We start from the raw sequence: 14,077 nt of genomic DNA, 5'->3' as shown, positions 1-14,077 counted from the left end.
CTTTTCAAGCATTAATCTCCCATGTGAACCCCCCCCACCCCCCCACCCCCCCACCCCCCCACCCTGTGCCGAATCACAACTGTGATCACCCCCTTAATCATCATAAATTAATACAGGATGCTGATGTGGGGATACAGGCCACCACAGGATTCTGCTCGTATTATCCCTGCAGCGCGCCCAGCAGGGAACAACCACACCAGTGTGTACGTGGGAGCACCGACATGTGTAGCAGGGTGGGGTGGGAGGGTGGTGGGGGGGCGGTGGTAGGTTTGGTGGAACTGTGTGGAGCCGATGAGAGAAGGGCTTGTTGTTTTTCTGGTCTTCTCTCATTCACAATGAATGCGTGTGTTAAATATTTATGAAAACTGGAGCTACAAAGAAACAAAGTTGAAGTGGAGAATTACTTTTTCCTGGGTTTTGGGGGGGGGGGCTTCCCCAATAATGGCCTCTGTGTTTTAGTGCGTACAGTCAGATCATCACGGCAGTCTCACAAAGGACAAACTATTGTCAACTGTTAATTAAAAAAAACAGCAGTAATCTGGTGACAACAGATTATGAAGATTAAACCATTCTTAGCAGCTGTAACCTGAACAAATGTCCTTTTCCTGATTTCTGCTTCTCAGTAGCAGCAACAAACGAACTGGCAAATCTCATTCAGCAACAAGATCACACACTGTCACTTCAGCTGTGATTATTCCCAAAAACCCCTCCTTCTGCCACAGACATGGTGCATGAATGTTCTACATAAGGAATTCAGATTCCATCTGAACTGTGGCGTTTTTACAGCCACACAGTTAAGTGATGATATTTTTAGTAGGACGAGAATCTGTGTTGCGTAAGCTCAGAGAACTAGTTGGTTTTTTTCCCCTTCTGTTCACTACAGAAAGGATCTGTGGAAATTCAATCCCAAGTGATGAACATTTGCAGTAGAAGGTGCATTTTTCTCAATTTGATTCAAACAATACTTTTACATCCAAGTAAAAAAAAAAAAAGAAAGCCTGTAACTCACAATTTCGTTTTTTTTTCTTTTTGCTGCATGATTTTTGCTGTCATCACTGGGAATATTCAACACTTTGATAAAATACTGCATGGAGCTCATTCCCTGCCTTGTTCACATGTTATGAATGTTACGCGGTTTCCTCTTCTTTTTCGTAATATTCCCCTCTCTCCTCGTCTTGGAGAAGCCCATCCTCACTGGTAAACAAACATGCCTCTAATCCAACTAAGAATGTTCTCCTCACCGCAGGACGTCCATCTCTGTGAGCCCAACGGGCCTCTTTCAAGATCTGGCGAGATCGTTTCTCTCTCTGTTGAGTCGCTTTGGGGGAGATCTGCGGGGGGTCACAAGCTTCTCAGGGGAGGAATTTAAATCTTCATACTAACAAATGTAAAAAGGGCCAGGTGTGTTTATGTGCGAGTCGATGCCAAATGCACGATAAACTGTTAATGCTGTGCTTTGAAGCAATCCCTTCAGACCCTCAGAACCGAGTGGGTGCGAAGCTGTTCCCTCTCACCGTAATCTTTTTCACACAGTGTGCATAATAACCGGAGCCATGCATTATCACGTTGTTTGGAATGTATTGCATATTTAAACTTGGAAAGCGCACAGCGGCAGACGTAGAGATGACAATGAATGCAGAGTTCCTCCAGTTCAGGTCTGCATTTGCAAGCGTCCAAGTATGTGAACGTCTCCTTGGTTCTTGGTTGTGTCAGTGTGTGTCTGTCTATCATGGCTGAGTGCTTATGCAGGCCGAGGCGTCCCGGTGGACCGACGCATGTTTGATTAATTTATCTGACAGATATGAGGAGCTGAAGGACCATAACCTTCTCCACCGTCGTCTCTAAAACATTGACAAACGCGTGCAGACAAGGCCCTGCTGGGACCCCATTGCTCCGGCTGAGTCGAGGCTGAGCAAAGAAACACTCCAACAGTCTGGGTCCGCGTTTAGCAGCCCGACTAAACATCCCTGTGATGATATGCCAACACTAACAGCATCGAGACGTCTGCTTTAGTTCTACAGCTTCGAGGACCAGATATGAGCTAATGGACAGAAAATTAAGAGTTGATATGACTGCAGGAAGGCAAACCTTGCATGTGATGAACAATCTGGCTGGTCACTCATACAACTGAAGCTGAGAGTGAGTTAAAAGAATATACACTGTTTGACATAAAAAGACCTGGCCTAACTGCATTTAAGAAAAAAATCTAAAAACAGATCCAGTGCTCAAAACATTGAAAGGAAAATACAAAAAGCCATCCTACATAGTGGTCATTATAAAAGCAATATCAACATCATCTCATAATGAAAATGTGAACAATCAGACGCTTGGTGAATATTGCTTCACAATGTCAGGGTCAAAAAGCATCATCACTGTGAACACTTGATTACCACATACAATAAGTCCTGCAATAACTGTTCTTACACTAAAAAACAAATTTCCAATCAGTTCAGACTGCTTAAAAAAAATCCTAAAACTCTACAATCTTTGATTTAACCAAAAGAAAAATGAAAAAACACTCTACACTCCATATCGCCTATATCTTGTCTACTACTGTGCAGTCTCGGATCCCAGGTTGAGAACCACTGACATAGAAAACAGTGGGAAATGATCAGCCCGTCATTGCTGCCTGCTTCCAATTCGTACTTTTTCTTGAGTTGTCCAAAGTGACACATGCCACTCAGGGGAGCCGAGAAGAAAGAAAAACAGAAAGGTGCAAATGTTTTAAGATTTACTGCTGTCAAAGACTCCACATTCGGTGGAGTTCTCTGTCAAATTCTGCCTGAAGTCAAACAGTGCTGTAAAATATACAGTTACACACGTGGAATATGAAATACAGCAGGAACTTTAGGCAGTTGCAAGTCTATACAGGTTTGACTTATTTCTAGGTCCCAAGGGAATTGTGTTAGATGTACGCAGTACTCGATTGACCTACAGAGCAAATATGTTCCACAAACATGACACTGATGATGTTTGATGGTCATTGGGTCGTTACCATAACCACTCCAATAATAATAATGCAACGTGTAAAAATGCAGTCCTCAGAGCCAGATTCAAGCTGGAGGCAGGAGAGTATGAAAATGTCCTGTGACCACACACAAAAGACTTCCTGAACTACTCACATTAACATTATTGATGACAGTGAAAGCGTCGAGTGATCAGAGGTGAAGGTGACGCGCCCGTCAATGAAGTGGCCATTTATAAAGTTATGTCCCGCGGTCCTCTTCCAGCAGGCCCGGTATTTATAGAGCGGGGTGAGGGTTTTATCTTCTTCCTCTGTCTCCTCTCCTTGCACACTCCACAGGGACTCCTCCCTGAGTGAAAGCTTTACTGAATTATTGATAGGCCGCGTTAAATAAGTCATCAGGATGAGGCTGGGCTTTAACCCGTTGTCTGACACAGTGCTGGAGCTGGCAAAGTGCCAAGTGGGATCGAGACAAGAATCCATTAGCAAAAATAACAGTTTGGACTCATTAGCACGGCCTGCTGTGAGGGTCGGAGAGGGGGCGGGGTCAGACTGCACACAACGCAGTGTGTGTGCGTGTGTGTGTGTGTGTGTGTGTGAACTTGTGTATTTCCTGCTTGCTGTTTCACAGCTTTCAAACCAACTGTGGCCGTGATAGAGAACATTTAAGAAACTCACAAAAGCATCTTTTCAGTGACCGCAGTGTAAAGTGAACCACATATTATTGAGAAGTGAAAGAATGTGTAAAGGTTAGCAGTAACTCATCTTAAATGTTCGATCTCCAGTTTTTTCATATTGGTAAAACGGAGTTCAATGTGTGTATTATCTACTGAGGCAGGTTTCTCTTCTGAGATTCTCTTGTGAAAACACCTAATTGGTACATTTAAAGAGTCGCACAAAACATTTTACACACAATTCACTGTGAAATATGACTAGATATTTGCAACAGCCACATGAAAGAATCGAGAATTCGCGGCCATTTCCATTCTAAATGGAGCAAAGAGAAGCCAGAATCACTTCCTATGTAACTGTGCATGTCACGCAAACATATTGTGGGAACTCGGTTGTTCACAGCCCCGTCTGATGGGGGGCTTAAGTGCTTTCACTTGAGAGCGACCCAGTTCCTTTGCCAGCAGGTGTGTTTTGTATGTGCGTGTGATGCCGAGTGTGATTTCTTTTCCCTGCTGCTCGTTCCTGCTGGAATTTCAGGGCACAACCATCAGGGGAACGGAGGCGGTTAGATGCTGTTTCAACATCTTATAAACTCAGTCAGGAGACCTCCTGGCACTGTGGTATACATTTTCACTCTTGGATTTTCTTTTACATTTGTTTATTTGCGTATTGCTTTGATTCACCCAGTAACGTGTTTTGGTGCTCATATCTTCAGTTAGAACTTCGGGATTCGGGATTCCAACATGAGACTTCAAAGCTGTGTTTACTACATAGGAAAGTTTTGGTTGATTGCTTTGCTTTACTTTCCGTCGGGTCTCGATGGCACCAGGAAGGACGACATATGGCTTTCCTGAGAGAGTGGCGTCAAATCTGTTTGGGAAAGCTAATTTTGAGACTTAAATTTGCTTTTTCTGGTTCCTTTGGAGCCTCGGGCGATGAAATCCTTCCTTCCTGAATGTCTTCCTTAAAAAAAAACAAAAAAAAAAACTGTGGTCCAAAGGGAGGAAGGCATTGACCTTTGTGACTGGCATGTTTCCTCTTTGCTATTTAAGCGATCACAAGTTGACACTGTGCAATCGTAACTTGCCTCCAGTAGCTTCCTAAAGTGTATAAAGTGAGAATAATCCATTTGAATCGACCCAAAGGTTTTTTTTTTGCAGTGAATACATTGACTTGATCCTGGTAATGAAAGCAGGAATTAATCCTTTTCTTGGCACAACAAGAAAATACATAATGATTAATAATAATGTGAGCATCCCATAATGTCACGCTGTAGAATATTTGCTGCGATGTGGCAAATCACAAGAATGATAAAAAGGTTTGTTCATCATCTTTCCCACGTCTGTTTAATATCTTAGGCACATCTGACCCAGTTCAGACGAATCCCGCGAGAATAAATGAGGCATTTCTCACAACTACAGCCGACATCCGTGCGTTCAATTAAAGCGGTGCTATACTTTCCTCTTTCTGATGCACAAAAATGCATCACGCCAGGCAAACGATGGAACAATTGTTTACCATCTTTGTTTTTACTGCTCAGTGAAAGACCCCAGCATGCAACCGCAGTCTTATCACAGAGTAGTCTTTGGTTGGCCAATGAGAAAAAGGCTCAATTACGGTACTTGATGGGTATGATGACAGCTCTGCTGCAGTGCGCCTCGGAGCCCGGTTCGCCCTCATAGCCTCTCTTTTCAGCACGTAATGTCAAATATCCACCGGGGAAAAGCTTGTTTTTGTGTATGCCGAAGCCGATGGGTGACGACACCAGTGCCGCAAGACTGAAGACACATTGCACGGCCACCATCGCGATGTCTCACCCAAAATGTCAAAATGCAAATTTTGCAGACTTTTCCTCTTCACCCCAAAATGGGATCTTCCCGATGGCTGTTATATCCTCCCCCCTCTCACATCTGTGAATTGGCACACATTTCCAGTTATTACATCTCAAAAAAATGTCCAAATGCCACAGAGCAGCACCTCAATCTATATTCAAATCCTGTCATTTCCCCAGTGTGGATATTTCAGAGGCGCTCTCACGTCAGGCCGGCTGAGGAGGGATCGGACGCAGCGGGCTAAATGATGATTGCCACGGCTCGCACGCACAGTTAACCATCGCCGCTCTTTCAGGTGCCACATTGAATTTTCCTCACACTGACTGGCTTTGTCTCCTCAGACCTGTTTGACACATCCACCCCTTGTCTGCCTTCATGTGTCTTGATGTGCACTGATGGGACTTGGAACACAGGTGCAGAACACAGCTGGCCTCAGGGGAAGGAGACGGCGTCTCTCCGTGTCTGTCCCACAGATTCAAATGTGCCAATGAGAACAGATTTGAGCGAGTTCCATGAGGAAATGTGTACTATAAAATATTAAGCAACTGGCTATGGGTAGAGTTTATTTATTCATGAGGTATGTATTTGATGACTTAAATTCCATGTTGATGACATGAAAGGAAAGTAGTTTGAAGGTGAGGGTGTCCAGTTCTTTAAGAACTTTGCCTTCAGATGACAAAATACAAACAGCATTATAGCCTCACTTTAAATATAGTTGTCTTACTAAATACCATAGTGTCACTGTAAAGTGAGAAACTCGGGAAAGGTTTCAGCTGATGTGGGGGCAGATTGAATGTGAACTAAAAACAACACTTCTCGCAAAAGCAGAGGAATTTCTCATGTCAAGTATTTACTATACAAATAGTAGGAATTTACACTCAATGAAAAGGGTGGCTAAGCACAATGGATGATTTGCTTTAAATGGCCACTAATATTTCTAAGGATGTATTTGTGTATTAATGTTAGAGTGTACTTTTGATTTGTTTTGCACTCCCATATAAAAACACCAAAGGGGCATAATATTTATGTATAGGGCAAAGTACAACCTCAAAAACAAATGTGCAGCCAACATGAATTCTAACATCTCCATTAAAAATGAACAAAGTTTTGTCATTGCATGTGTCCATACAAATAAACCGAGATGCAATGATCTTGTCTCAAATGAAAATGAATGAAAACTTCAAATAAATGTGATGCAATAGTCTACTGCCAGTCCAGGTTAGAAAAAAAAAAAAAATTAGAGAGAACCGGACTAACTAAATTCTTACATTAATACAAGCAGAGGTAAAGACAGAGCCGTTGTGCTGGATTACAAGAGAATGTACAAATGTGCCTAATTAAGTGGCTGTTGAGTGCATTTCTTTCATTCCTTCGTTGTGTTTCGCCGTCAGAAACTTCCAAGAAAAACTAGGCTAACCCAAACATGGGACTTGGGAATATGCTCTCGCCATTGGGTGTGAAAACACTTTGAGAAAAGCAAACTTTGGTTAATTAGAACCCAATCCACTGAAAGCAGATGACGCTCTAATTGGGCCTGAAAGAACTGTGAGCCTCTCTTGGCCGCAGTTTTTCTCGGCTCCTCTGGAGTCCTTTGTCAAGCAAAATTCAATTATCTCCGCTTCAGCACAAGGGCCCTTTGAAGACGACAAAATTCACCAGAACCCTGGTGTAGATGGGGCGCCATAAACAAACAAGCTATCCCCCCACGCGCAGGAATTTCCGAGGGTGTGCTGCGAACAACGTTAATCACTGCAAACAAGTGGCCGTCGTTATCAGCAGCCATATTTGTTTCCGCATGTAATCGGGATTTCGCGTATCAAGTCTGTTTGCAGTCGCTCTCGAGCTCCACTAACACAATCTCAAACACCAACACACAAGGAATACTGATAATACTGTAGAGAAAGTTCATCACAGCATGACGGCCTCTGATCAAATATACCACGTCCCAGCCAATAGGAAAGCCAGAGAAACTGTGATTCGGTCGCAGAAAACAAACACACGTGGACCTCACACAGTGGGCTTCCTCAAGACGGGAGGCGGCAGCGTTTGTCCCTCATGTGTCCAAATACATTAGTACTCAATTAATATTTTGCCAAATCTATGAATTGTTTGGACGCTTATACAATGTTGGCTGTGGCCGATTAATACAAATTACTTTTGAAGAAAATTATCTTTATTATGATGTTATTATGCACTTTCACAAATGGTGTGGTGTGCTGTTTTTGAACTTTTCGAACAAAAAAAAGAAGTGGCTGTATATAAGAATGAAGCCACATGCGCACAGAAAAATCTAACATTCCCTGTGGGGAATATAAAATAAGAATAATGTTTCAGAGTCGGACAATAAGCATCTTTAACCACATTACCAGTTATGTTAGAGAAGGCAAATCCCTGTCAGTCTTCTGAAATATAACCTACATCACATTTTCTAATATCAACGTTCAACAGCAGCTTTCATTTGTCTTAATTGTTATGTAATTCACATCTGAGGCTAAACGGATTCCATTATGTTCCAAGAACACGCAGCATTTATACACACAAGAAGCAGGCGTCAAACACTAAAATGGCCAGTAACACCACCACCTTCATGGAGGGAAAAAAAACAACACTTTCCCCTGCCTTCTTATCCAAAACCTTTCAGACGGCTGAGCAGATGTTTGTCTGAGGAGCCGACTATGAAAGCATTCAGTGTCTGAGATTTTGGACCAAATCCTTGAGAACTTCAGTCCTTGGCCACCTGCACCAGCCTCGTGCCAATAAAACAGGAATAGAGAGGAGAAACAAAAAAAAAAAATCAACAAAATTAAAGGGTAATGGGAAGGATCTCCTCAGCTGCACCTCCAAGCTCCACTAAGCAGCTTCAGTGATGCTGTGTCGCCCTCTAGAGGCGGAAGGTGGTTACTACAGCGTCTCTGGAGGAGAACATGGACCTGCATCTATCTATCAACTCAAGTGAGTTATAATATTCCTACCCGACGTGCTGCGAGGACGACCCTCAGCAAGATCTGAAATGGCTCCGGTGGTCACAGTCTTCTTCATCCGGGACCCGGAGCCGGCGGCCCCCAGCGCAGGTTTGGTCAGGGCATCGTCGCTGTTGGCTCGTTTCAGCTGCAAACACACATCTGCGCTTACCGTCGATAATTCAGGATGGATGTGCCTTTAGTAGAATCTTGACCTCGACTCAATTGCACATTTATCATCATTCTAACCAGTCGACGGTTGACAGTGGTTGTGACTCACCCTGCTGAGGCGCTGCTCCGAGGCCAGCATGTTGGACGATCTGGACGTCTTCATGGCCGTGGAGGCGGCTGTGGATGAAGACGGGGCGAAAGAGGCCTGCTTTCCCCGGTCCTGGAGTCCCTGCTTGGGCAGCCCCAGCTTGGTGGCGCCCGCTTTCAGCATGGCTGCGTGTCACTGAGCCTGAGCAAAATCAGAAAGGGGAGAGAAAGATAAAGGAAACAAACAACAGCTGATTTAATTCTCTTAAAAAGGGGAGTTCCGGGACTCTCTCTCTGAACACTCTCTTTGACCACCACGCCTCAGAAGCAGCAGCATGAACTGCAGAACACATGACTGCATGTTAACTGGACGAGACCTCTAAAGATGAACAAAAAGTCTCAAAGAGCAACGAGACGACGAAACCTTGAGCCCATTTCACTTTGCATGCGAATATAAATGAACAAAAAGAAATGATCACAGGCTGAAGCTTCTGGCTGGGAAGCAGGACACACCCAGCAGGGGTTCTCAGCTCTTCGTTTGTATCGTCTTACATAAACTTACAAATAAAAGATGAGGAATAAAACTGGCTAAGATCTATTTTTTTGGCATTCCAGTAACTTCAGATCTTTTGGATCTTTATATTTTAAACATTTTCTGAAGCTTTTAAGGTCAATCCATTCCCACTGATTGGAGGATACAATGATACATGTTTTATTATACAATACCCATTTAAGTACAAGATATCTGATACTTGTTGACGCTTGATATGTGATTACAGGAAGCTTCTCCCACATGTTCAATTTGCCAGAGAGGTTTCTTGCATTTAGAGGAGATGTAGAGCAGGCGGCTCAACCTGTCATTTTCTTTAGACATGGCAACTATTTTTGAACATAAATGGGAAGAAAAACATCCACTGTTCACTTCCATGTGAGCGAGTTTCAGCTGAACCCATGAATGATCATGTCAAGAGAGAAGAAATAGTTAATGTTTTACTGAATCAAGATTGTTCATGTCGGATTGATGCTACAACATTTTAAGATACAGTAATTATATGACTAAACAATGATGCATGTTTTATTTAAGATGTGCTGAACTGGTTTCGTGATTTTTGCTGAATCAATATCATTTGACATGAATTCAGTTTCAGGTCCTGGTCTTCAAATTAATATGGTAATTCTACAACAGGGGAGAGTCCATGTCACTTGTAAGTAGACGGTGTTAAATATTTGCACTGTATCAGCATCCAGTCAAAAGGAAAACATTGACATGTACAACGTAATCTAAACATTCAATATTGGGCATCCTTGAATTCAGCCACTTTAAAAGCAGGAGACATAATTTAATTCTTCCAAGATATCACATCTGTATGGTAATATCTATAATGGAAACAAGAGATTTAAAAAAAAAACAATTCCATTACAATCTCGCTTGGTTTTCGTTTGCAGGTATCAACAAACTAATTTCCAAACAAATTTCTTCCTGTAACATACACACCCTCGAGAGGAAACGCCGCTGAACAAGCAGCACAATAGCCTCAGGTTAATAGGAAACCGTACTGTACTGGCGGTGGCTGCTGACATTTAAAGCCGTTCCAAAACACACAAAAGTCAGAGCCACGTCTGAGGTCAGCTTGGGCTATTCCAACAGCAGCGCTACTGAATCATTTCCTGCACGAGGGAAGAGAGAGAAGAGAATTTCCTATTTGATTTGTTCAAATCCAGATGCAGCGACCAGGATTCAACTACACACGACTCAATCGCAGCACAATGATGCTTTTTTTTTTTTCTCCCCCCCCCCCCCTCCCTCTTCTAAATGTCCAACAAGATGTGGTCTGAATCGCTATTCGAAGCATCTATCTGTTGTCCAGAAGGATATGCACTCATCTGGCCGAAGAGTGAGTGAAGGAAGCAGGAGGGCACTTAACCGAGACCGGTGTGAGCTGGCGGACAGCTTGCTGGCTCCCAGAGGGTTCACTCCCCCATCGATCGGGGTTCTGGTAACCTGAGCTCCTGTGTGTGTGTGTGTGAGGTGCGGGGCTGCTAATGAGGAGAACCTCCGGGTCTCTGCAAGCGTGGAAACAAGTTTACCTGAGAGAGAGAGTCAGAGAGAGAAAAAGGCTCTTTGTAAGGCTGAAAGTAACAATTTAGAACAAAATGTGTGAAGTCTGCAGAAGCACAAATAGTCCTTTGATGGATTAAAGAAGCCGTTTGTGAACTAACCAACCAGGCGATCAACAAAATGTCCCAAACACAGGACTTTGGGGCAGGTTAGACAGTAAATATTTATTACTGACCATATGTGGGTGTTTAAGGTCTGATCTGATTAGGAACAACTATATATACTTTTTTTTTGTTTTTTTGGGTCTACACGAGAGCATGTGTTTCCCTGCTGGCCCATCATATGATACTCGAGCCCTCTCGAGGCAATATCCTGTGACTAACTCCTGCCTGGCCTTTCAGTGTAACACCTCAGCCATGATGCCTCCCGCGCCCCCAAGATCAGTTTACATTGTTTACGGCACCACTTGCAGCCAAGTCCAACACGGGCTCTCTTCATCTTCGCTTAAAACTATTTCCATTTTCTCCGAATTGAAACGAGAAACGTAACACAAAAACGCCTTCATACACTCCGTTTTCCCCTTTGGTTGGGCTACTGCACAACTCAAATCTGCAACAGTGACGTCTGGATCCCTCTGCAGAGATGAGATTCTCGCGAGCCAGAGCTGCGTCCCATTTACTTCACACGGCCTAGTTGTGAAGCCTAAATTTCTCTGCGAGACAGACGGCAGAGTTGCACTTTCCATTCGAAGTAGCCAGGAGATAAGACTCACGGCGTGTATCAAAACCACGCTAAGTGTAAAGTATCTAAATATTGCAGCGCTGATAGGGTCGAAGATGTAGCATATGTATTTTTCAAGTTTTAATGATCTATTATTCATCACATTGCAGCTTTCCCCTCTGCTCTCCGTGTCGAGCCTTCACACGCAGAGACCTGAGAGGTTGCCGCGGAGACCGGGAAACGTGACCCACGTGAACCGAGGACACTTTGGAAAATGCGATTACGATACTGATGCGGTCAGAGAGTCAATACAACGGCTCAACCAACACAAACATCTGGGAAAGGTGCACCATTTTGCACGAGTGCAGTGCAGTGACTCTGAAATCTTGCTCTGATTTCTTCCCTTTTAAATATTTTGAAGTACGAACCTGTGCTGCGGTCTGATGGCGAGTTTGCATGTTGTCCCTCTGTGTGTGCTTTTCCTTGTGATACGTCTGGTTCGTCAAAAACATACATTGAGGTTAATTGTTGACTATAGATTCACATGTCGGTGTGACTGGTTGTCTATTTTCACATTTTGTCTTGTGATGGACTAGTGAACGACCCAGGATGCGTCTTGCCTGGATGAAGCGGTATAACAAGACAAATGGCTTGCTCTACTATCTACAGAATCCTGGGCAGAGAGCAAAACTTCAGCCTCACCGGATGGCAGCACAGCGAACGTAAATTACTAGACATTTACTGAACCTTGCAATAAGTCAGCCTGCACTGTTTCGACAAAATACACATGTAAAATGATGACGTTGTGCCTTAAACATAGCTGGCAGAAAGCTAAATATGGAATTTGTCCTAAAAAACACAAAATTAAAGAACCCAGCATAATTTGAGGTTTCCTGAGCGCAGCTTGTCTTAATTATATCGCTTCAATAAAAGCCGGATTGAGCATGAAGCCTGAATTGGGACGGAGCGGTGGTGTAGTTTCTCAGGGAGTTTCTGAAGCTGCTGAAAGGAGATAAGAAGAAGCAAAAGCGCAGAGAGTCGAGACCAACCGACAACGGTTATCTGTTTGGGCCTGGATGAGACGCACATCATCTGATCGGATACAACCCCGGGCGAGAGGACGACGTGCTTTCATTACAAAACCCAGATTCACACCGACACGTGATATAAAGTGTTGATCGAAACGGATGAAAATCAAGGTTTAAAAACAGAAGTCATGTCAATCAAAACAACTCCAGTATGATGTGGAAATGTTGCATAAAAGAAACACTCCCAGATGGCGATGATGTCAATTTCTACTTTAAGAAAAAATAAAACCTGCACTTATAAGATATTATAACCGGCAGTGAAAGTCCCTCATGACAAAACTGAAACCGACAAACTATTAATAACCGCTCTATGCATATCTTTCTACCGTCGAACAAGCAACAAAGGAAACGCTCACATCTTGGCGTACTTTGCACAAGTCGGCCCGCCGAGCTCGCCAAAACCAAAAGTTGCCTCGCGGCCACAGAGGGAACTCTCGGCTAACCAGTCCCGACCATGTTCTGACCTCATGCACGGGCTCTGCAATCTAAATATGAGCTCCACTTCAAATGTTCCGAGTGTGTGTGTGTGTGTGTGTGTTTGGAGCATCCGCCCATCTCATGCTGCTCTCTGAGCACAAGAACCGACATCCTGTCAGTGTCACTCATGTAGATTTTTCGCTGATTTTTCTGCCGCGCTCCTGTTATATCTGCCTAATTAGATTAAACATGATTTCACTGTCAGAAATATATCTGCCACACCACCAAACAGTTCTGAAATTAGCAAATTGTGATCGTTGAATTCCTTTAAACTTTGTTACTCGTTACATAAACGGGAAGAGTTTGTGAGATGCTGTCTCTTTCTGTCCTGCTCACAAACTTTAGTAATGTTGTTTTACTGTTACTTTTCTACTAAACTCCTGTTTATTTGATAAAGAGCACACAGATTTTGCTGCACTCATACCTCCAGACAGGAACATGAGATGTCGACTAACTAATATTAACATGAGCTTCTACCACAAGAACTTTTCTGTATTTTCTGTAAATAGTGAAATAACTGGTGTTTTTTTTTTTTTTAATAATCAGTAATGTAGCCACACAAAAAGATGTACATTCATCCAATAAAATCCTGACCACTACCATGTAAATATACACCATTATGGGCTGAGGGTTGTTCAGCATCATCACATTCTCCTGAGCCGGCTTCACTCTGTAGGTTTCAAGATCTACAGAAACCTTAATATAACATACTGTAAGCATAAAGTGAACCTAAACAAGGCTTCCTTTGGTTTAGCCACTGCTGTTAAAAAAAAACAAAAAAACTCTTGCGTAAATGCTACCTCGACGTATATAACGGATTGCAAAATTTAGCGGGGCCCACATTTCCCCTTCAGAAAGGTGCTGTGGTCGTTGATAGGAAAGTGAAAACCCTGGCAGAAATAAAGGCACCAGATGTTCTTTCAAACTCCACCTTGATCCAAAATAAACTTCACTGCTCCTTTAAAGCTCCACGGCGATCACTGAAGACACGAAGGAAGTCAATGTCATCCGGTAATGGGAAAGTGAGTGATGGAAAAAAAAAGAAA

General features: G+C 43.2%; 1 protein-coding gene across 2 annotated transcripts in view; it reads right to left on the bottom strand.

The window, feature by feature from the left end:
- Window positions 1-14,077, bottom strand: part of specc1 (sperm antigen with calponin homology and coiled-coil domains 1) — a 75,608-nt gene that overhangs the window by 49,053 nt on the left and 12,478 nt on the right. For both annotated transcript variants that reach the window (XM_080509368.1, XM_080509369.1), the window contains exons 2-3: window positions 8,710-8,889; window positions 8,442-8,577 (exon numbers count right to left, since the gene is read on the bottom strand). In XM_080509368.1, coding sequence (XP_080365494.1) covers window positions 8,442-8,577; window positions 8,710-8,871 — 298 coding nt within the window. In that variant the 5' untranslated portion in view covers window positions 8,872-8,889. The remainder of the gene's footprint in view (window positions 1-8,441; window positions 8,578-8,709; window positions 8,890-14,077) is intronic.

This window comes from Blennius ocellaris (genome assembly GCF_963422515.1).
Source record: "Blennius ocellaris genome assembly, chromosome: 14".
NCBI classification, from domain to species: Eukaryota; Metazoa; Chordata; class Actinopteri; order Blenniiformes; family Blenniidae; genus Blennius; species Blennius ocellaris.
This window is presented reverse-complemented; position numbering and strand designations above follow the sequence as displayed.